Source organism: Herpailurus yagouaroundi, unplaced genomic scaffold (genome assembly GCF_014898765.1).
Source record: "Herpailurus yagouaroundi ecotype Mexico unplaced genomic scaffold, PumYag 162, whole genome shotgun sequence".
NCBI lineage: Eukaryota > Metazoa > Chordata > Mammalia > Carnivora > Felidae > Herpailurus > Herpailurus yagouaroundi.
Genome location: NW_024412403.1, coordinates 48,988,438 through 49,013,557, shown reverse-complemented (window position 1 = coordinate 49,013,557; position 25,120 = coordinate 48,988,438). Strand labels below are relative to the sequence as shown.

The window sequence follows — 25,120 nt, the reverse complement described above, 5'->3', positions numbered from 1 at the left end:
GTGTGTCAGGTAGCAGAGACAGAGGCTCAACAACTTCTCTTGATTTGAGTTCAACATAGCAGTTAAAGCTAAACATAACATAGTTAAACATAAACGATATTACCTGTCTCAACGCTAATCACAATCCTCCAGATGCCCAGTCCCAAAACGATGGCCGTCAGCAGTCCACACACAGTGGCCACCAGCACCCTGAGGTCACAAACATGACAGGAAGCCATGGAGAAGTCAGACCACTCCTAGGTGAAAAACAGCTAGCTTCTTTTTTCCTGAGCCAAGAAGCTGAATCAGAAACTATTCTAAAAAATTTTTTTAATTCCTCCTTTATGTGATCTATCAGGCAGAAGTCCTCATGCTTTGGGACTCTTGAGGTTAATCAGGCGGGAGGCAGTTTGAATCACCTAATAAAAGGTACATGCTCTGATTGCAACTTCCTCATCCTTCACTGAATGAGAACAAGAAAAAAGTGATTGGAATTATGGGAACAGAAGATAACTCAGGATAATAAAGAAGAAAGGGAGGGAATAGTTAACAGGGTCAAAGTGTAAATGTCCATACAAGCAAGAAGGTGGGGAAGGGAGCCAGAAAAAAGAAAACCAAGTCATCTTCCTGCACTTTCATTTTAGAAGGATCTAGCAAAGGAAGACTAACAGGAGCTTCAGGCCACACAGATTCTCTTGTCAACAAGTGGTTTAAGCAATGACACACACATGATTCCAATATTTGCATTTTTTAAAGGAGCCCACATTTTGATAGCTGCAGTTGGTCAGTGGGCTTTACTAGCACAGGATGAATTTCGAAGAGCACTAAATTCTGGTATTACAACCTACTTGTTATCAGCTGAATTATGTTGCCCTAAAAATTCATGTGTTGGAGCACCTCGGTGGCTCAGTCGGTTAAGCATGTGACTCTTGATTTTGGCTCAGGTCATGATCTCACAGTTAGTGAGTTCAAACCCCACGTTGGGCTCTGAGCATGGAGCCTGTTTGGGTTCTCTCTCTCCCTTGCTCACTCTGCCTCTCTCTCAAAATAAATAAATAAACTTAAACAAAGTCATATGTGGAAGTCCTAACCCCTAGTACCTCAGAATGTGACCTTATTTGGAGACAGAGTCATTACAGAGGTAAGCAAGTTAAAATGAGGTCATTAAAGCAGGCTCTAATTCAACATAACTGGTGTCCTTATAAGAAGAGGAAATTTGCACAGAGATATGCATAAAGGCAAGAGTTTAGGAGAAGATGGCTGTCCATAAGCCAAGGAAAGAGGCCTGGGACACACCCTTCCCTCCCAGCCTTCAGAAAGACCCAACACTGCTGACACCTTGATTTTGGACTTCTGGCTTCCAGCAGCCCTAAGCAAACTAATTCACCATCTGGGTCAATGTTAGCAGGTATCTTTGCTGCAGCAACTCTGACCATCTCATGCCCATGTTCTTTTCCCTATCCCTTCTCCATCATTAACTGAATGAATGAATGAATGAATACTCACCTCAACCAGAGTCCTGTTCTTGGTGGATTAAAAGATTTTACAAAAGAGGACACACTTAAGCTGACTTTTTGACCCCCAAAACAATTATATATTTCCCCTATTTTCTATAACATTTTATCAAAATACAGCTTCACGGGATATGAACATAGGCTCTAACCTTTACCCCACCCAAGGACTTCAGAAAAACACATCAAGGTACCCAAAATGCAAGAACTACAGGTAATGCTGCAGTGGCACAAAACAAATGTGAATCCCTTGTTATTGCTGTGAGAAGATTTTTAAAAATATGTTTCTGAGATGTCTTCATATTTATGCACACCAAATGTCTAGAAGGGTACATAAAAAATTCTTCTTGGGAATCTGAAAGATCTAAGAAACTCATTTTTCATTTTGTACCCCTTTTATGATTTGAGGTTTTTACCTTATGCATTTAATATTTTCTCAATTATAATAATAATGAACATATCTATCATTCTTTCTCTTTTTTATTTTTATTTTTTTAATGTTTATTTTTGAGAGAGAGAGAGAGTGAGAAAGAGTGCAAGCAGGGGAGGGGCATAGAGAGAGGGAGACACAGAATCCAAAGCAGGCTCCAGGCTCTGAGCTGCCAGTGCAGAGCCCAATGCAGGGCTCAAACCCACAAACCATGAGATCATGACCCAAGCCAAAGTCGGACACTCAGCTGACTGAGCCACCCAGGCGCCCCTCTATTATTGTTTCAATAATAAAAGAAATCATTTTAAATAAATAAGTCTAAGAAAAGGAATTAGCACTTACCAAATGCCTAGAATATACCAAGCACTATGCTGTGTACTTTGTGTATCTTTAACTCATTTATTCTGTACAATAACCCCATGTAACAGATATTTTTGCCTACTGCATGAATGAGGAAATGAGACTTGGGCAGGTATTACCCTAAAGAGGAGATCTCTGGTTAAGGAAATTTGAGTGACAGGAGGTTACATAAAGGTAATAGGTTTCTTGAACTCTAGAATTTCCTAAAGTCTTTAATATGCTCACATACATTGTGAATTGTCAAGTTCCCAGTGTTGACCACAGAAACCTCTTCTCAAGAAGAATTTCTCAAGAGATACCGATCTTCAGAATGTGCTTTGGAAACACTTCCCTGCATGATCATCTACAGTAAGGTCTTAGATGACTAAAGGGACTGATCATGGGGACCCGTATTTGTCATATGATGATGGTATTTTTTTCTTGTAGTGTTCCAAATATTTTGAAGGAGCTGTAGTCTGGTGACTGAAAAACTAACTTTGGTGATGCTCATATATTTCTTTCCCACACTCAATGGAAGTGCTGGAATCCTGGGAAGTTAAAATGGCCGTAGCTTCTTAGTACTTTTATATTTTCACTTATATGCCAACTCTCCAGTTAGAAAGTCTAGAAATTTATGGAATGCAAGTAATTCCTAGACACAGAAATTTACATGTTGACATTTACATAAGGGCATGAATCTCTATTGGTTATAGGCAAATATATAGACATCAATTTTATATACACACACCTATATGTATCAAGGGAAAAGAACTAAACAGGGAATAATTCATTTATTCATTTGTTCCACTCAATGCAGATGTCATGCTAGATGCTGAAGATGATACAGTGAACAAGAGAGGCAAGGTCCCTGACCTCACACAGCTTACACTCAGGAATACCTGAATTTGTACTGACATTAGCTCTAATTTGCTCTGTGGCCCTGGACAAGCCACATAAGCATCTGAACCTCCATTTTTCCATATTACAAACAACCTAATTGAGGCTTTTCCTTCCTGAAAATTTCAATCCTAACGTCATTAGTGGAGGAAGAACAAGGTAGGTGTCTATAGAGGGGGTAGAGAGGAGCAGTAGACCAGAGCAGATGTCAGAGTCCTATTGGGCAAGGGGTGAAAAAGAGGATAGCATGAGATGTCAGATTCTAAACAGAGTGCATAAGGCATCCCTGCGATAAGGAGGAACAGCCTGGCATGCAATGTCACAACCAACGGGTGAGGAAGGCCTCTAGGCAAGAAACAGTCCAATGTGAGAAATCAAAGCCAGAGCAGAGAGAGGAGGTCATTCCTTCAGAGACCCAGAAGGATCACAGGGGCAGCATGTGTGGGCTGGTTGGTGTGGGAATTCAGGGTCAGAATTAAGTGAGGAGGGTGTCCACATGGAGTGGCAGCCTAGAATAGGAAGTCAGAGCCCAAGCAAAAAGAGAAGAGTGTCCACACATGGGTAGGGTAGGGCTGAAGATCAGAGATTAGTTATATACAGGATGAGCAACTGAACAGGTAAACATATAAGAATAACGAGAGCCAAGTTCCTTACTCTAGGAGAAGGGAGTTACAAATTTGGAAAAGGAGAAACCGAAGTCCATAAGAATTTCAAAACAGGTCATCAGAAACATGGAGAAAGAAAAGCTACAGGGTACAGGGTACTAATTCTGAAGGGAGCAATATCATTTAGGGGAAACAGCTATTAGATAAATGCATGAATACAGTCAGGAACTTCTTATCCAAAAGAGGAAAACTGATGACTGCAACAAAGTCAAGTATTTCAAAGGAAGGGGTGTGATATTACTTGTTGCTAATATTTGAACTACATAACTTCCATGTGTCTTTAAAAAAATAGAAACATGGTATTGAATTAGAAATGGATTTATGTATCAATACAAACTCATGATTATATATATATTTCAATATATACTTAATAAACATATGTTAATAGTAGATAAATAGATGCAAAATTCTGTATATATACACAAATTTATATGTGGGTATGTTTATGATATATATCATACATTTACATACATATATTCTCTAGTTCTGGCCACTAATAGGCCATGAAAACAGTGACATCCCCCCTAATCTTAAGCACACATATTGTACACCTGTAACTAATGTAACACTGCATGTTAACTCTACTGGAATTAAAGTTTTTAAAAATAGGGGGAAAAGCCAGCATTTTTCATTTAGAAAAGAGTGAAATCTTCTGGTTTGAGCTGTTTTTCCTTCCTTTCTCATCGATGGATAGATGCAGGAGTGACTCAGGTGTAGCTGTAAGTGCTCAGGACTGATGCTCCAGCGTTTGAAAAAAAAAATTTTTTTTTAACGTTTATTTATTTTTGAGACAGAGAGAGACAGAGCATGAACGGGGGAGGGGCAAAGAGAGAGAAAGAGACACACAATCGGAAGCAGGATCCAAACCATCAGCCCAGAGCCCAACGTAGGGCTAGAACTCACAGACCGCGAGATCGTGAGCTGAGCTGCAGGCGGGCACTTAACCGACTGAGCCACCCAGGCGTCCAGCGTTTGGAGTGGGACTGCAGTAGTCCTTCAATATTGGTGCTTTCTGTTGTGACCAGTTCCTGGAGCATACTGCGCATGTGTGAACAGCCTGCTCTTTGGAATGAAGACCTCTCAGTCAGCCAGGGGAGGGAGGCGAGCTAGCCAGCCATTACTGCGCTTGCCCCAGCCAGCCAAACACCAAGCGTTCAGTGGCAGGGCTGCAATCTTTTCTTTGGTATACCAGATTCTGTTGGCTCTAGTTTAACACAAGACTATAGTGAGAGCTCCCTACCTATCCCTGGGTACTCTCTGTGTGAATGACAGCCCCATCTCCCTTTCTGGGACTCTGAAAATAATTGAAAATATGGCAAGGGAGGGGCACCTGGGTGGCTCAGTCAGTTAAGCATCAGACTCATCGTTCTTGAGATCAAGCCCTGTGTTGGGTTCTGTGCTGACAATGCAGAGCCTGCTTGGGATTCTCTCTCTCTCTCTCTCTCTCTCTGCCCCTCCCCTGCTTGTGTGCATTCTCTTTCTCTAAATAAATAAATAAACTTAAAAAAAAAAAAACACACACCAAGGGGATAAGAATGCCTACACTGAAGGCCAAAGTTCTTCACTCCACATGAGAACTGGGTAAAATAGAATGAAGTGTCTATCTCCATTTTCTCTTGCTCTGGAAGTGAGAATAGCTTTGTCCTAACACCTCTGTCACGCATGCATGCACACACACATACACACCAATCATAAGCATATATAGAGCCCAGATCTTGATTTCTTAAAACAATTTTCCACTAAAAGGAACATAGCTCCTTGGAAAATTGGCTAATTTCAAGACTGGGGCAGGGAAAGTCAAAGATGAGCCTAGAATACTTTATGCCAGAAAGGAAAGAAGTGTTCAAGAAATGATGGGTACATATCAAATGGACACAGAATCCAGCATGAAGTGGCTGCCTGATACCAAATGAGGGATAATTTGAGCATCAAAATAAATAATATTATAACATTATAACCCATTAAATAAAATAGGAAATTACTGTATTTTAAACTCTAAGGGTGGGCCCAGCAATCTGTTTTAACTAGTCCTCCAACCTGATTGCCCACTGAAGTTTAGTAACCACTGTTCAAGAGTAATTTTCCCAAAGAAAGTGAATAAAGTTCACAGTAAACCAGCAAATGGCAAGAGATTAAATGGGCTTTTGTGTTATAGGACATTCCTTTGGTAATGTTTACGGGAAATCTCATGGCTTTAAAGACTGCCAGATTTTCATATAAGCCTGTTCAAATTCACAATATTTCTGTCATCTTTGAAATCACTATTCTTCATTTTATCTTACTCATTTATTTAACCACACTTTCAATGAGTTAATACCCTGAAGCATGAAGAAGGTTTGAAATCTTTCATTTCCCAACCATCTGGACTGTGACCCCAGTGGAGAGTTAAGTATACAGAAAACTGCTTACCTTACCTCCCATGATACTGATGACAAAGGGCAATCTCAACTTCCCCACCTGTTATTCCTAAGAGATAAGCCTCTGAATTTCTCCCCTGGAAAACTTCCCAATGGTATTTGCCACCCCTTCATTAGTGAAAACTCTGAGCCACTACAAACAAAGAAACCCTTGAATTCACGTGTTTACATATCCATATAACCGTGCCCACCTCTGTTTCTCTCTGGCGGTCAATGGAGAGCAGGGAGAAAGGTACTAAGAAAGCTTTCCTGGGCCAAGAGGAAGTTACCAGGACACTGACCTTTCTTTGCGCCTTCCCACTTTTCTTCTGCTCTATATGTCTTTGTTCTTCAGGTGTCTCCTATGCTCTCCAGAGCCAGGTGTTCTAGATCTTGAGGGTCTTGAGGGCTCATTACTCCATGGAGGAAAAACCAGCATCATTTTGTGAAAGTAATTCACCTAACACTAGCAGAAGTACTCCTGTACTCCAGAAGATGAAAGAAAATGAACCCTCAAATTCTTTTTTAAAGTTTACCTCTGCATCCTCCTCTAGACAGTCTCAATTCTTCTCTCCATCTCTTCTAACTTGTTCCTTTATCTTTCCTTTCCCACTTTCTCCTCTTTTATTTATCCTTTTATATCTCCCAAATATGAGCTGTCAGCCACAGGTTAAATGGAAAGAGGAGAGAAATGGTCACTTATGGTTAGGTTGAGAGGCATAATGTAGGAAATAGTGCAATATTCTTTTTTTCCTTCTGAAAAGCCTCATTCAAGTGAAATGCAGACCCAAAATTTACAGTAAATAAAAAAGAGCTTCAACCAAGAAACACTAGTCCCATGTGAACACTAGTCCTTCTGAAAATAGTAGTATGAAATCATAAGCTTAACTGAGCTGAGTTGGTATTTTCAATATCCTGCATAAAATCCTACTATTTTTTAAAATTTATTTTAGAGAGATCTCATGATACAGGGAGAGGGACAGAGAGAGAGAGAGAAAGAATATTTAGCAGGCTCCACACTCAGCACAGAGCCTGATGCAGGGCTCGATCCCATAACCCTGGATCATGACCTAAACCAAAATCAAGAGTCAAACACTCAACTGACTGAGCCACCCAGATGCCCCAAAATCCCACTATTTTTATCTGTCAAGATAATATTTTGGATCCTAAATATCTCAGTTTAGTATAATTGTTTTAATTATTAATTAATAATTATTAATTTGCCTATATATTTTTTAACATTTATTTATTTTTGAGAGACAGAGAAAGAGCATGGACAGGGGAAGAGCAAAGAGAGAGGGAGACACAGAATCTAAGCAGGCCTCAGGCTCTGTGCTATGAGCACAGAGCCCAATGTAGGCTTGAACCTATGAACCGTGAGATCATGACCTGAGCCAAAGTCAGACGCTTAACCCATTGAGCCACCCAGGTGCCCCTTGGACCTTATATTTTTTTATTTTGTTTTTGGAAAACCCTGCATAATATGGAGTCCACTTGTATCAGGCACCATGAATTTTCCAGATAAGACCCATAATCCCCAGAAAACTTAATAGTGTATGATACTCAAGGAGGTTGTGACCTAGTTAGAGAAGAGGCATATAAGAAATTAAAGCACACCAAAGATAATGCAGAAGTCACTAGTTGGTAAATGACTTACTCCATAAGTGTTTAATCTACATTCCTGCGTGAAGAATCTAGGAATGAATGACAGACCAGTTAAGGAAATTTGCCACTTGTATGAGGCCATAAAGCAACATAAATGTATTAACCAAGCCACATTGTCAGCAGGTTTCTCAATAAGGTAAACACATTTTATGGCTGGTAATACAACTTGAGAAAGATAGTATTTTCATCCCTGGCATTTGCCATATTATGTTCAGCATACATTTTCCAATTCAAATAAATGCCTTATTTTGAAGTCTAAAACATAAAGCTTAAAACCAATGTTAAGGTCTGGATGTATTCGTTTTCTATGGCTGCTGTAACAAAGTACCACAAACTGAGTGACTTAATCTAGAGAAATTTATTGTCACACAGTTCTGGAGATATGAAGTCCAAGATCAAGTTACCAGTAGGGTCAAGCTTCCTTGGAAAGTGCTAGGGAAGAATCAGTTCCAGCCATCTCTCTTAGCTTCTGGTGATTTGCTGGCATCTTGACATATCTTAACTTGCAGACACATTGCCCCAATCCATGCTTTCATGTTCACAAGGCATTCTCCCTGTGTGTATACCTTTGTGTTCAAATTCCCACTTTCCCTAAGGACACAAGTCACATTGGATTGGGCCCACCATACTCCAGTATAACCTCATCCTAACTAAACTATATCTATAACAACCCTATTTCCAAACAAGCTCACATTCTGAGGTGTTGGAAGTTAGGACTTCAACATATGAATTTGGGGAGAACATAATTCAATCCAGAACAGTGAGTTATAGCACTAATAAATTAAAATCTAAGATTTAAAAAAATAACCCAAACTTTACCACTAACAATGTTTGTGGTCTGACTCGTTTTTTTAGGATGTGAACCTAACTTTGACTTATGAGTTGTGTTGCTATGCTCTGCCACTAGAGGGTAGCATCATTGCTATTGTCTTTTCTGCTATTTATTTTACGGCATATTCAGTACTTCACCATTCATCCCATCTAATCCCCAGTGTGATTGTGTTTGGAAATGAGGCCTTCTAGAAGATAATTAGATAATCAGGGAGAGGCCATCATGATGGGATTAATGCCCTTATGAAGAAGACACTGGAGGGAGATAATCTGTCTCTGAACCACATGAAGATACAAGACAGTCTGCCCACCAGGAAGGCCTTCACCAAACACCAGATCTGCTGATGCCTTGATCTTGGACTTCCCACCCTCCAGAATTGTAAGAAATAAATGTTTGTTGTTCAAACCACTCAGTCTATGGTGCTCTGTAACATCAGTCCAAACTGACTTAGAAAATGTCTGACCAGATATGTGAACAGAAATAGGGGAAAGGTGGTCTATAGAATAAGGCAGGCCCATCTAAGAAGGAATTGAGCCATTCACTATGCAGTAGTGTCACCTCTAAAATGGAAAGAGCTCCTGACACTCTTTTGGTGTCAGGAGACTTATATCCCATTATGGGCTCAGCCACTAATTGATTGCATGATCTTGGACAAATCACTCTCTGGTCTCAGAGTCCTCACCTATATAGACAATGTTTTGAGACCTATTTTCTCTAAATAATATATTCCTTTGATTTTTCTCTCTTTATTCTGTTCCTTTAGCTCACTTTCTAATGCTACAGGCTGAGAAGGATTCCTTAGGAGTTACAATAGAGACAAAAGATGGGAATGCAAGCTGGTGCAGCCACTCTGGAAAACAGTATGGAGCTTCCTCAGAAAATTAAAAATAGAACTACCCTACGACCCAGAAACTGCACTACTAGGCATCTATCCAAGGGATACAAGTGTGCTGTTTCAAAGGGACACATGCACCCCCATGTTTATAGCAGCACCATCAATGATAGCCAAAGTATGGAAAGAGCCCAAATTTCCATGGATGGATGAATGGATAAAGAAGATGTGGTGTGTATATATATATATATATATATATATATATATATATATAATGGAGTATTACTCGGCAATCAAAAAGAATGAAATCTTGCCATTTGCAACTACGTGGATGGAACTGGAGGATATCATGCTAAGTGAAATCAGTCAGTAAGAGAAAGACAAAAATGATATGACTTCACTCATATGAAGACTTTAAGAAACAAAACAGATGAACATAAGGGAAGGGAAACAAAAAGAATATAAAAACAGAGAGGGGGACAAAACAGAAGAGACTTATAAATATGGAGAACAAACTGAGAGTTATGGGAAGGCTTGTGGGAGGAGGGGATGGGCTAAATGGGTAAGGGGCACTAAGGAATCTACTCCTGAAATCACCGTTGTACTATATGCTAACTAATTTGGATGTAAATTTTAAAAAATAAAAAATAAAGTTTAAAAAAATAAACATTTTTTAAAAAAGAAAAAATTTAAGTGAAAATTGTGAAGACTACTTGGTAACATGGAGAAAAGAATTATTATATGTTAATTATATGTTAATATGTATCTTAATTTAAGATACAAAATTCAATGTAAAGTAGGATTACAATTATGTGAAAATATGCAGGAGATAAAAGGAAGTACACAAAATGCTAATAATTGTTTTAGGGAGATGGGACTAAGAAGTAATTTTTACTTATCTTTTCCATATTACCATTAATGTAGTTATATTTTATGCTTTTATTTTTAAAAATTTTTTGGTGTTTAATTTTGAGAGAGACAGAGACAGAAAAATGCACGCGTGCCAGTGGGGGAGGGGCAGAGACGGAGACACAGAATCTGAAGCAGGCTTCAGGCTCTGAGCTGTCAGCACAGAGCCTGACACAGGGCTCAGGCTCGTGAGCCGTGGGATCATGACCCGAGCCAAAGTCGGACACCTATCTGACTGAACCACCTAGCCACTCCATAATGTAGTTATATTTTAAAATGAATAAAAGTTTATAACTTAAAAAAGCAGTAACAACCATCTGTAATCTCACTACCCCAAGATAACACTGTGAACACTCAATAAATTTCTTTCTAGTCTTTTCATAGATCAACAGGATCACTTATAAATATTAACTTTAAGGAACCAAAGAGAATTCTTACTCAACTTGAAGGTAACACTAAGTTGAACAGGACAGTTAAATGTTGGATTCAAAACATGATCTGGAGGAAGGAAAGGCCTGGAATTGACACTATGGAGTGTCTGTGTTGGACACAACGAAAGAGCTGAACTTCTGGATTAAAGGCCTGGCTTTCCATGGACTGGACAGGATAACACTGGACAAGACGCTTGGCCTTACTAAGCCCTTTTTAAAAAAAAATACCCGCTCCCTATAAACCTCCCCACAGCATTTCTTTGAAACTAAAATGAGAAAATGTGTGTGTATGTAAAAGCTTTGTAAATTTTACCTTCCTTTGCAAAGGTAAGAATAATTACTGTCCAAGTCCATAGTAAAAACAGTGGTATGCACTTCAACAATATTTTTCCAAACACAAAGCAAATAATATGACCAAAAAACAATTTCTGTGTGACCGTGTCAATCACTAACCTTGATTTACCTGCCTATGTTTACCTGCTTAATAAAACTGCTACAAAGGACAGGAAACCATTAGGTATGACCTGCAGAGAAAAACTTGTTTTTGCCTTGAATAATGCCAGGACGGTTCTCTACAGGCAGAGAATTAAGAGCCAGCCATCTGCATCTAAGGTGCAAACTTGATTTCTTACCTGTAGCTCTGCCTCCAGGCCCAGTCGTCTGATAAAGGGGGTCAGTGACATGGTAGCGACACTCAAAGCTCAGAGCACCCCTCTTCTGGGGGCAGAAACAAACTCAGTTTCACTGATTCAATTCAACATGATTTACTATGTGCCTATTATACATCCAGCACTGTCCTGGGCACTGTAGGAGCTACAAAAGATATTAAGAAATTGGCCTGCAGCAGCCTGCACTATACTCAGGCAGGGATTAGAGAATAATGAAAGAGTACAAAATTAAGCACGGGGTGCCTGGGTCTGATCTTGATTTTGGCTTGTGTCATGATCTCACAGTTCATGGGGTCAAGCCCTGCATCAGGCTCTGCGCTGACAATATGGAGCCTGCCTGGGATATTCTCTCTCTCTCTCTGCCCCTACACCATGCATGCTCTCTCTCTGTCTCTCTCTCTCAAAATAAATAAATAAACGTTAAAAAACATTAAAAAAAAGAGAGAGAGAGAGAGACAAAAGAATCATGGTTGCCGCTGGTGGACAGGGCCAGGTCAGGAGTACAAAAGCCAGCACAGGTTTACAAGTGTTCCAGCCGGTGGTGACCCAGTAAATGGTCTTATAGGCCAGTGTGGACGCCAGATTTTCTGCTGCTTCTGGGATCTGCACTAAGGGAGCATGCCATAGCCACAGAAAGGAATTATGATGAGGAAATAAGCAGCTTGTTTAGAAATGTGGGTACCAGAGTAACTTGGTGATGGTGGCACTATTTCCAAGGGGAAACTTTGTTCTTTGAAACCATGAGCTCTCTTGATTGACATGGAGGAAGGGGTAGCAAATGAAATTCTGCAGGAACCATTGAGAGATGTGTTTGAGAGCAAGCAGCTCATCACTGATATTTCTGACTCAGGGAATAACTGGGCTGTGGGTCGTTAAGTTTTTGGCAGTCTTTATCGAGAACTCAGAAACTCAGATTTTAGAGAAACTCAGAAAGTTGGCTGGGCCCTGTGATCATTTGCAGTGTTTTTTAGAATATATTCCATGGGAGGTGGAACGTGATCTGGACTTGGAACATTTCTTCTAAAGGCGCTTGAGGGTGAATTCCCAGAAGTATACAGATCCATGACTTCAGTTTATCCTTCTGGTGAGGATGATGTCATAACCTCGCCTTACTGAGCATGCAGACTGTGTTGCCCATTGACCTCCAATATTTATTTGACCTCATTAGCAAACTGGTGAATTCTCATGGTGAATTCTGCAAAGTTGAGTACAACTGTAAAGCCAAAGAGTCTGGTTACTTCAAGTGCTGAGACTTTTGAGAAACGGGCCCAGAAGTCTTTTGATGCAATGAACAACACTGTGGCAAATTTGCTGCTGAACCTAACAAGCTCTGCAAGGTTTGAAGCATTCCTTAATATGGACCTCAAAGAAATCATCATGAATTCAGTTTCTTTTCCTTAAGTGCATGATCTTGTGTCAAGCCTAACACCTCTATGTATACTGGCAGATGTTAACAGTCCTACCTGAAAGTTGGATCAGATGTTTTCAGATTCCTTTAGTAAAGATCACCAGCTGATTCAGGCTGGCCACAAACATAGTCTCTACCTATGGTTAGAGGAAAGTACAGGTTTCCGATTTTTGCAGAACTACTGAAAGATTAAAACCTTCTCTACAGTTTGTCTCCTGGAATCAAGAAGGCTGGAAAAGCAGTACCTCATGTGGACCATTCCCATGATTAGCCCTAGCACACATGTGTGAGGCCTACCTTCATGGAACCGCAAGATTCATGAGGCTCTACAGGAAAAAGGCTCATCTTTATCACTACCTACAAGTTGAAGGGGCGGAGGAAAGCTGTTTCACAGAAGCTGTGTCATCTTTATCAGGGCCCTCAGAGGAACATAACCAACTGGAGGCCACACAAAGCATGCCTGTGGAAGATTCACCTAGACTAAGCATGGCTGTGTAAAAAAGAAACCCCCAAAAGACTACTTTTACCTTCCTTAATTTCATACTGGTTTTGTCACCTTACCATTCTGTTTCAGAACTTTCGTGATTTAGAAGGCCGTGTTTGTGCTATTCCTACCAGAGAGCATTTTTGCCAAAAAAAAAAAAAAAAAAAAGAGTGGTTTTCATTTCGTCAAAATTTGTTGACACCAGTGTGTGATGTTAGTGAAGTCCTAGGACCTTGACTTCAGACATTGTTTTCAAAAAATTCCCTTTTTCTAAAATTGAGACAACAGAGTTCTTCCACATTTTACTTTATTTGTAGTGTGATATTTAGGCATTTATACAATGATAATCATGTCTTCAATAAAAATCTTGCATGGGTATATTTTTATATTTATTCGTGACTTATTTTTTCATATTGTTTAAATTCTCCTGATTCTTTAAAAATAAGTATGAGGAGTAGTAGAGGAACTTATTACTTCTGTGTGATACCCTCTAACTTTTCAGGTGTAGGTTTTATTACAACTATTAAGGAGGTTTTATTTCTTCTTTGGGTAACCACTGTTTTTGCACTCAAAAGAATCATAATTTGCATTTATTTTGACATGTATTCGTATTAAATTATCTTTAAATATGCTTTTTTATTAAACTAGTTTTTATAATAATAAATGTTCATATTTTTAAACAAACAAAAAGAAAAGAAGTATGGCTGTCATTAAGGGATTATAAAATAGTAAGAAGGAAGAATTTACGTGTAAAGATAATTACAGGACTGGATGGAGAATGATCCAATGTGAGCCTGGACTTGGTGCTGTAGGAATTCATAGGCAGAGAGTGGTAGGAAGCAGTAGAAAAGTCGTGGGGTTTTCTTGGGAAAATTAAAAATTCATTCTGCAGAAGACCTTATTAAGAAGATAAGATATAGGGGTGCCTGGGTGGCACAGTCGGTTAAGCGTCCGACTTCAGCCAGGTCACGATCTCACGGTCTGTGAGTTCGAGCCCCGCGTCAGGCTCTGGGCTGATGGCTCAGAGCCTGGAACCTGTTTCTGATTCTGTGTCTCCCTCTCTCTCTGCCCCTCCCCCGTTCATGCTCTGTCTCTCTCTATCCCAAATAAATAAAACGTTGAAAAAAAAATTAAAAAAAAAAAAAAAGAAGATAAGATATAGACAGAAAAAAAATTTGCAAACCACATACCTTTTTTTTTTTTGCATTTACCCATGTATTTACCTTTGTTTCTTTGTACAGATTCAAGTGACCATATAATGTCCTTTAATTTCAACAAAAAAAAAAAGAAAGAAAAAAGAAAAACACTGAAATATTCTCATGTACACACATACTGAGGACTTTTACTGCTCATAGCTCTTCCCTATGAAAAGAAAGGTTTTTAACTTGGCCTTAAAGAATCTCCAGAAGTTAAGCTGCAAGGAGGTGGGGCAGGTAGGGTGGTTAATACACCACAGGTATAGAAATTAAAATAAGCATGTTTTGGGTAACAGAAAACAAATCAGCCTGACCGGTACAAGGGTTTTGTTAGACAGTATGACAGCATAACTGCAGAGTGAATTATACTCAAATGAAGTGATTTTATTTTATTTGGATGTGATGCTTAATTAACTTAGGCTGGATCTGAGAGGCAAAGGAACCTAGGCCAGGTTCTGATCAGAGGAGAACGTTGTTCCGTTCTAAATTGCTAGGCCCCTTGTTTACTTGGGCTTGCTTATGTCTATCTGTTTTAGAACCTGTGTGTATTTTGGCTTCAGACACAAATCATTAGGTAGGGATTATTTGGGGTTCCACCCCCAGCTTCTTAAACTCTTTAATCCTCCCTCAGGCCATTTGAAAATGGCAAAACAGGGGCGCCTGGGTGGCGCAGTCAGTTAAGCGTCCGACTTCAGCCAGGTCACGATCTCGCGGTCCGGGAGTTCGAGCCCCGCGTCGGGCTCTGGGCTGATGGCTCAGAGCCTGGAGCCTGTTTCTGATTCTGTGTCTCCCTCTCTCTCTGCCCCTCCCCCGTTCATGCTCTGTCTCTCTTTGTCCCAAAAATAAATAAATGTTGAAAAAAAAAAAAAAAGAAAATGGCAAAACAGTCCAAGTTCATGGGAGGAACCAGGTAAAAAGTGCATGTCTCCATTTTAACATTTGGTGTCAGTCATGGTAAGTCCTCCCACGGTGCACACACGCACTGAACAATGTTGTCTCTGCTTTAAAGCAGCAAAAGCTAAGATATACTGGCATCTAATCTCAGAGCTGTGAGTTGAATTACCTTCAAAAGACAGTGACCTAGGGGTGCCTGGGTGGTTCAATTGGTTAAGCATCTGACTGTTGATTTCAGCTCAGGTCATGATCTCACAGTGGGGGAATTAAGTCCCTCATCGGGCGTGGAGTCTGCTTAAGATTCTCTCTCTCTCTCTCTCTCTCTCTCTCCCTCTGACCTTCACCCCCTCTCTCTCAAAAAAGAAAAAAAATTAAAAATAAATAAAAATAAGAGACTGGCCTAGAATTCATTAGGCTATCACCTTAATATCTTTAAAAATTGAGTAGTCTTATCCAATAGGAAATATATGAAAAACAAAGTGCAAGATAACATCAAGTTCAGAAATCTTTATACTTAGAAGGAAATATATTTAAATATCTTAAGAGCTAAAGAATAATGAAATTCCATCAAGTGACACGACAGCCTGGGCGGGGGTGGCAGATTTTCATAAGTAGGCGGAAAAGACAGATAATTTTAAGTATGACTCCAGCTCAGGATGGTGCCTTCCCTGTGCTTTAAAAGAATGTGAGACAGCCTGTGTGGAGGGTCTGATAGAGTGACCATAAATAACAGAATTCAGCATGCGCCTATAGGATCACTGTCAAGAATCCTGTTCCATTCAGTATCTGGGTCCAAAAGCTCAATTAGCAGACTAGGTATTTCCTAGCATTGCCTGTTGTAAACAAATCACTTCCTTAACAGTAAGCCTATTTTATCATGGAAAGACTCAGAATTAAGTTATGTGGTTTTTTTTCTTTCTAATTTATTTATTTAAATTTAAGTCAGTTAACATACAGTGTAGTATTGGTTTTAGATGTAGAACCCAGTGATTCATCACTTACATATAACACCCAGTGCTCATCCCAACAAGTGTGCTCCTTAATGCCCATCACCCATCTAGCCTATACTCCCACCCACCTCCCCTCCAGCAACCCTCAGTTTGTTCTCTGTATTCAAGAGACTCTCATGGTTTGCCTCCTTCTCTGTTTTTACCTTATTTTTTCCTTCCCTTCCTTTATGTTCATCTGTTTTGTTTCTTAAATTCCACATATTGAGTGAAATCATATGATATTTGTCTTTCTCTGACTCATTTCACTTAGCATGATACACGCTAGTTCCATCCACATTGTTACAAATGGCAAGATTCCTAATCATCAACAAAGCAGGAAAGAGTAGCCAATGGAGAAAAGAAAGTCTCTTTAGCAAATGGTGCTGGGAAAACTGGACAGCAACATGCAGAAAAATGAAACTCGACCACTTTCTTACACCACACACAAAAATAAATTCAAAATGGATGAAAGACCTAAATGTGACAGGAAACCATCAAAATCCTAGAGGAGAAAACAGATAGCAACTTCTCTGACCTCGGCCATAGCAACTTCTTACTAGACATGTCTCTGCAGGCAAAGTAAACGAAAACAAAAATGAACTACTGGGACCTTGTCAAGGTAAAAAGTAATGTTGAAGAGAATCAAACTCATGATATTTTTGTGTTAAGAAATTATACATGTTTAGCATTTAGGTATTTCTAATTTTAAAAATAATTTTGTCTATGCTGAATAGTCTTGCAAATCCAATTTATAAATGTTTAATTGAGTAATAGATTTAGGCTTATGATTATAAGTTGAAACCTCACTAAGTTTATACACTGTAGCAGAGCATTTAAGAACACTTAAGTTTCACCACATCTGTAAGTTTAATACATTAGATTTGCAAGAATAACTGAACAACTTGGGAAGATTTGTCAGTTAATTGAAGCACCCTTCTTAAGAAGAAAATCAAAGATATTTAATTCATAAACAGAGTTTAAGATGTCTAAAGAGAAATCTAATTATCTAAGTGTTAAATGGTGTCCTAACATCAAAGTCTGCCTAAAATTGAGGGTTTAAATTTGCAGGATTCAAAAATAGAAATAATAATATTCATAAATTGAACTTAAAATATTTAAAAGGATTAAGTTTTCCCATCTTTACTGGTTTAGTCCAGCAGCCTAATCATTCTAGTCACTGCACATCTCTTAAAGTACCTTTTCAAGCTTAAAGCAAAAATCTCCCCTCATTGCCATTATATAGGGGAAATTCTTTTATTTTCTTTTATTTCTTTTATTTCTTCTCTATTCTTTAAATACTTTTATTTCTTCTCTATTTTCTCAATCTTCTCTATCTGGAATTCACCTTAGACAGAATATAGAATTTCTGCATCGATTCTTCACGTGTACGAACTTTTCTTTCATGGTTTTTAATCTATCAAGTCCTTGTATTTTGGGAGAATTCCTTACTTCTCAGCTTTTATTTTCATTGTTCCTGTAGTCCCTAGTGACTCCTATACCACCTTATGAATCCACATCCCAAATACAACCAATATAGCCTCAACTGATGATCACTGTAGTGATAAAATGATGTGGAGTACACCAAAAGTCATGACACAATCTCCCATTTCAACAATGAGCTGGAAATTAAGGCAATCAGAGGCTGCACTGAACATTTCCCAAGCAAAGGAGATTGGAGGTCACGGAAATCACCGAAGAGTTGGTGTCACATCAACAGTGTTGATATTGGGCTGAGTTATTTAAGGAGTTTCTTTACTTTACTCGTGGCAAATGAAGCTTGGGATACCCACAAAAGACGTTTGACAAAAGCTCAGGAATTGAGACCCCAGGGTTTTGGAAGAGTTGAGATACAATACAAATAAAAATAAAGGAAGGCACTTTCTCCCACCCCTTCCTTGGTGAAGGCTTCCATGAAGTTACAATAATGGCATTCAAATTTATAGGGGCACCTGAGTGGCTCAGTCGGTTCAGCGCCCGACTCATGAGATCTCATGGTTCATGAATTTGAACCCTACATTGGACTCTGTGCTGACAGCTTGGAGCCTGGAGTCTGCTTTGGATTCTGTGTCTCCCTCACTCTCTGCCCCTCCCCCACTCGCACTCTGTCTCTCTCTCAAAAATAAATAAACATTTAAAAATAATTATCGTTCATTTCAGGCCCTGGAAGCAGAGAGCCCCAGACCGTGGGTTTAGAGCTGAACCAAATGTTCCCTACCCCTACCGCCTCCCCCTCCCCCCCCCCCACCCTTCTTGAGAACTCATGGAGTTGCATCTCACTTGCACTCTGTCCAGAGACTGAAGGAACAGACATTTGTGCTCTCTCATAAAGGCTGCTAGAATATTCGCATTTACCAGTTTTCAATATTCCAGCTTTAATCTGGTTTAGGCTAAGTATTCCGAGTGTCCCTGCTCAGGCTTAAATACCAGCAATATCATTTTCATGAATGGCAGCTGACAGTTCTTTTGAAACAAACTTGCCAAAGTTACAGAAACTTGCTGGACTGGAAAAGATAGAGGATATGGGTGATGCAGAATGCCCATGATCACGTGAGGACATCACATGCCTGTGGACATTTCATATGCCAGAAATGCACTCAGGCTTATTGTATCATTCAAAATAAGCCCCCAAGCACCCACATCAGTTGTTTTCAACCCTTACATAAAAAAATGGAAGTGTGCAGTTCTTTGGCGTAAAGAATCCACTCACCTCCCTCTCCAGTGTCACTGTGAAAATAGCAAATGGGGCAGGCGTCTGGATTTGTCAGTGCTTTCTGGAATGCCATGGAGCTTCAGGATTTCATTGCCCATGTTTCACCTCCAGCTGCCCACGAGGCTGCCTCTTTCTTTCATATTCAAGTCAGTCCTCAAGGATCCCTGAAGGCCTCCTTACCTTTTCTACCTTTTCTGTCACGGAAGAGACTGGCCTTTCCAACTAACATTGTACTTACTAAATCATCTGTCTCTGGTTTCACTTTGTCTCAGAGATTGTAGATTCATAAAATGTGATAGCTAGAAAGTGTCCCATGACTCATCCAGTTCAATTCCCTTACTTTAAAGAGGACATGGTGATTTCTAAAGCCCTAGAGGCAGGTTAGTCGTAAGGTCAGAATTAGAAATGAGATTTCTTGACTCCCCACTAAGGGATGCTTAGTCCAAGACTAGGTAAGAGCTCTGACTGTTTACCTGGGTATTCCATAAAATGCTTTTCCTTATTTTAACCCCTCCACTATTTCAGTAGAAGGGACGGTATGGTGGCTATGCTATGCTGTTTAATGACATTTTACTCTATAGATGACATCATAACTCCCCTTTCCCAGTCTCCATGGCTTTGCATCCATGTGTCCTAGGGATTGTTTTTCTTGTCTTCCCTAAAAGACTGCACAACTCAGGATGACTTCTGGCTTACTTTTCCCAGGGCAGAACACAGGTGTTCCAGAATTTGTCACACAGCTCCTTCTTCGTGATGCAAGGGTGAGGTGTAGTTGCATTAAAAAAACAAAGACTTGAGGTGTCTGAACCAAGTTTCCTGCATTCCTTTATTTCTCATTGCAACAGCAAGATAAACAAGTGTAATTCCATGTTTAATGAATTACAAATGATAGCAAGCCCAGGAACCTTGAGCATATCTATAAGGTAAATAACACATTTTTCTTAGCATGGGCATCAGACTTAAAATCATCTGGAAACAGTCACTCCAGGCCCCAAATACCATGACTTATGTGCAAAATGCATTTATCATCCAAAGTACTTACAAATCTAAAAACAAAATATTTGAATTCAAATACTTTAAGCAAATTGGAAATACAAACAATACACCAAGAATCATCCTCAGCCACCTGTTCTCCAAGCAAAAGATCAAAAAACAAAACCATGAACAAAAATATTCCAAAAAAGAAAAGTTCATCCAGAAAGACTAGATGGCCCTCAAAATCACATCTCTTCTTCTGATTCTTGTTCTCGTTCAGTATTTTTCAGGAGTCCAACTTCTGAGGAGCAGAACCTCTTAAGTCGAGATTTAACCAACCTAAAGAGAATGAAAGGCATCTCATGTTATGCTGTCTAATAAAAACCCAGAGTAATGTGTATCTATAATACAGCAAACTGCAAATTATCTGTACAAATGGGAGAGGCAACTCAAAAAAAATCACTTTTATTTGACTTTGGAGCTACATGAAACCTTTTTGTGGACTAAAGCAGTGTATAAGTAAACAGATACAATATAGCTTGTATCATGTATGACATGATTGTTGAGTTCGTTGTCAGAAAATGCCTAATTATTCATAGCTTTGATCATTTCTGAAAGAAACAAGAGAATCTCTGGACTGCAGCAAGCCCAGAAGAAACCAAGCTCAGCTAAGAGCTTTTCTATCAAGTCCACACCTTGCTATGCATTACAAAAAGGAGCCCTCTCCTATAAAGGAAGTGCATGAAGACATCTCCTTCCCCGTGTCAAAACTCATGTCAGGTCTGTCCCAAATTGTGCCTTCAGAGGGGTGCTCTTGTGCAGGCCAGCATGCTCAACTGCATGTGATGGTCCATGTAGTGATCCATGATTAACTAAGAAGATGCAAGAAGTGCCCTCCACCACTGTGATTGTTTTCATAGATTAAGAGATCTGTGGGCCTGGGGGAATCAGCAAAATAATTTTTGATATTAGGAGATATGAAGGTTCTTTGTGGTAGACTCTCCACTTCTCTGATAAAATAAGGACTAAGCAAAGCTTTCCCTGTGCATGATTATTTGTAAAGACATTGTACTATGACCATATCAATAAAACATAGTTCAGTTCCAAAAATACATGGGAACACACACATTTGATACACCAAATCATCAAAATCATTATAATTTTGTGTTAAACTTCACCAACCTATCTGCATCTTTACCCTTATTTTCTTCTGCCTGTCTTCTTCTTCCAGTGAAGGTCTGGCCTGCCCCTATAAACATGTAATGACTTTACTTGTTCTCTGGATGTCACAAAAATATAAGCATCATAAAAGCAAAGACTTCACCTTATTTAGTGCCCTAATGCTAGCCAGAGTCTGGTACATAACAGTGGCTCAACACACATTTGATGAATCAATGACCTTTGGAACAATCTGCTAGGAGTTCATATCACTCACTTATTTGTAGAGGTTAATTCTCTTTCAACTCAGCATTAACTCCTCCAATAATACAACAAGCAAGTAGTAGTAATAAAAACTATTCACTCATCAAGAGCCAAAGAAACCAATCAAAATAATTTGCTTTGATTATTAACTGACTATTGATGTTGCTCCCAATGTCCTAGGCTCTTCAAGGCACTGTTTTCATGAAAGACTAATAGTCTTAAATAAGTTAAAGTCTGGGAAACGTTTGTGTCATTTTTTAAATTCACATAGTTATCTTTACATTGCAAAACCTCAATACATGTAAATGAAATGGATTGTTAATTCATTAATTAGATTCATTCTTGATGGCTCTTACAGAAAATAAAACAAAGACATGGCTACTTATTACAAATTAATTGTTAACACAGACCCTAGTGACTCCTCCTGTTTCCCACTCCTTCTTTCTTGGTTGTATTTGCTGTTGTGACAGCCACCAAGCTGACGCATGTTCAGGTTCTATCTGTATCCTATAGCCCTAGGTTTTGGCACATGCATAAATGGCCAGTGCAGACAGGTTAAAAGCTGGAAGGGTGAAGAAGAAGTGCAAATAATTGCCAGTTTCCAGAATGATACAAGTCCAGGATACTAAGGTCAGGATGTGTCTGAGTTTTTGCTCCCATATGTACTCTGCAGTTAACAAGAGAAAGAGCAGAGGGTCCCCTGAAAACCCATCACCTGTGACTGAATTACAAACAACTTCACACTCAAACTCTGAAAAATAGATTGTCAAAACTGCTTATGATTATAGGACTGAATTAGCCTACATGGGACCTCACTGAAAGTCAGTACTGAATCTTCATGACATTTTGTAAGTTATTCCTTAAGTTTATATCAACATACCTCATAACATGAGCTCTTGGTCTTATATTTCCAAAGCAATATGAGAGCAAAACTGAAAAGCATCTGAAACATGATTTCCAAACAAATAAAGCCCATACTCATGTAACTGAGTAGATCTATTAAAACTGCAAATAAGTGTTTAATGAATACCTACTGCATGTTTGATGGCATGCCAACAGCCATGTAAAATATGAAAAGGGTCTTTTCCTAAAAGTGATACAACCTAGCTAGCAGATAAGACTGGCTAATAGTAAAGATAGATCACAATTGTTAAAATGAGTAGTAGCGACTCAAGTACTATCCAAACTCATGAAGGGAAATGAGGGTTAGAATTATCACAGAAGTTTTCATAGAAGATATGGCATTTGATTTGGATATGCCAGGTAGAGGGGACTAAGTGGTCACAAAAGATAAAGGTGTCTGGAGGTGGGGAGTGTTGAGAAAATAAACATGGAGTTTCCGGTTTCTAGAAAGTTGTAAGTGGATAAGAGGGGTCTGAAGCCTTTTGAAACAGGAAGAGACAGTAGTCTTCTTTTGGCCATGGAAGAGAGCTGACATGAGCTAGAGAGGCTCCTTGAATGTCGCCTTTATTCTTGGAGGCTGCCCAGCCCCTAAGGGGATGAGGCCCAGATGTCAGCCTAGAACAACAGGAAGAAGCAAAGTTTTACTTAGTGGCAGAGCCAGTCTTAACAGCATGCTTTGGGGGAATGATGTAGGACCAATAGAGATCAGTCAATGAGAAGCTAGAATCTCCCAGTACCCAAAAGCACTTAGACCTCTAGAAGGAGGTAACTACAGATCAAAGTAAGCTGACCAGGAGCCTAGCAGAGACATCTGGGAGTTACACAAGGAAATGGTTCCCTTACTAAGAGACTCAGCACCAAAGCTGCTTCAGCAGTGAAGCTCAAAAAAGCACAAAGAAGGAGGGGTGACCTGGGAAAGAAGAGTAGAAAGCTAGTTTTTGAAGATGCTGAGACCACACTGGGCCTAGAAGCAGCTACTGCATTTTATTTATCTAGAGAAACTACTAGATGTATACTGTCCAATATGGTAGTCACTATGCATATACAGATATTTAAATTAATGTGGCACTAGGCACATGTCAAGTGTTCAATAACCACATAATCAAGTAGTTCATGGCTACCAAATGAAAACTGCAGATATAGAACATTTAGATCAGTGCTGACATCTGCAGAATTAAGTGTAGAGTCTGCATGCTTAATAGTTGGGATCAGCCAGACCCATTGTGATTTGGTATGAGCTACCTTAAAGATAGGAATCATGTTCAACTTTTTCTATTTCTTATTCTTCAAGATGAAGCTTAATTCTCAAATATGAGGAAGCCTCCTCTGGGCTCCAATAGTGCTTTGTTCTACTATTTCCACCAATTGCACTGTATCTAAATTGTCTGTTTCTCCCCATAGAGTCTATACTTTATGCATTTTTTGATACAGAAGGAGGAGGAGGAGGAGGAGAACAAGAAAAATAACACAAAAAGAATAAGAACAACAATGCACCCTCATTATGTCCTATGCATACATTTACACACATTTCTTATTTAGGTACTATTATTTTTCCCATTTTGCAAACAACAAAACTGAGACTTAATGTGGTTACATAATTTGCCCAAAGTCATACAGTTGATAGGTAGGAGAGCTAGGAATATGTGTTTTATCAATCTGTCTGTTACATTGCTCTTCGTTCATTGTGAAACATTGAATCGGAGTCTTTCTAAAAACAACTGAATCTTACTTTTAGAAATATTAGAGTAAATGTCAAATTAATCACATACTCATATTTAATGGGAAACATAAATGTTGATCAAAATGTGACACCAAGCTTGTGAATTGCTAACATTAATGTACACATGGGCAAATCGAGGGCTCACTGCAGGTATGGAGAGGCCCATTTGGAAAAAGAAACAGCATATGCAAAGACACAAAGGCACAGAAAAGTGTTGAAGGGAGACACATAGGTCATAGGTCAGAGAGACAGCTGAGACACTGTTGAGCGAGTCTAACTTTAAACCAGCATTTATTCTTTCAAGGGGGGGATTTCTGGGTTTGCAGATAATTTTCTGCTACATTACCCTGTCTTGTGGAATACTAAAGAATGAAGTCCCCCTTTGAACTTAAGTTCAATACTTTTGAGTCTTGTTGGTCATATACCAAGGAATAGAGCTTCCATGAACAAAAAAGTCACTAACTTACCAAGTAACAAAGGCATAAATCACTCCAACAATGACAATGTGTAATGTGTAATGCCAACAAAAGCATGTGCTGAGAAACATAATGTTGTCATGATCCATTGAATCCCATGCAGGACCTCCACTAGGGGGATAAAGGACAAAACCAATCTGTAATTTAAAACAAAAAGCACATATTGAAAATAATCAATCACATTTCAAAATGTTTGGTTCCAAGATCAATCTTAACTAAGACAACTCTAATTACCTGAGATGCTACAGATAGGTCATCAGGTTTCACTGCCTATTTAAGTAATACAGATAGTATCTACCAGGTCATAATTCCAAAAAAAAAACCATTAAGGACATTTGAAGATGAATTTTTAAAATGTGGATAGTAATCATCTCTGTGGATTATGGACT

General features: G+C 39.2%; 2 protein-coding genes and 1 pseudogene across 4 annotated transcripts in view; 1 reads left to right on the top strand and 2 right to left on the bottom strand.

Annotated features, from left to right (window-relative positions):
• Positions 1 to 654, bottom strand: part of ADGRG7 (adhesion G protein-coupled receptor G7) — a 72,254-nt gene extending 71,600 nt beyond the window's left edge. The window contains exon 1 of the mRNA XM_040484321.1: positions 104 to 654. Coding sequence (XP_040340255.1) covers positions 104 to 218 — 115 coding nt within the window. The 5' untranslated portion in view covers positions 219 to 654. The remainder of the gene's footprint in view (positions 1 to 103) is intronic.
• A 1,035-nt stretch (positions 655 to 1,689) lies between these two features.
• Positions 1,690 to 13,460, top strand: LOC121036505 (tubulin epsilon chain-like; annotated as a pseudogene).
• Positions 13,461 to 20,028: 6,568 nt separating this feature from the next.
• Positions 20,029 to 25,120, bottom strand: part of TMEM45A (transmembrane protein 45A) — a 75,230-nt gene continuing 70,138 nt past the window's right edge. For all 3 annotated transcript variants that reach the window (XM_040484320.1, XM_040484318.1, XM_040484317.1), the window contains exons 5-6: positions 24,723 to 24,868; positions 20,029 to 20,549 (exon numbers count right to left, since the gene is read on the bottom strand). In XM_040484320.1, coding sequence (XP_040340254.1) covers positions 20,456 to 20,549; positions 24,723 to 24,868 — 240 coding nt within the window. In that variant the 3' untranslated portion in view covers positions 20,029 to 20,455. The remainder of the gene's footprint in view (positions 20,550 to 24,722; positions 24,869 to 25,120) is intronic.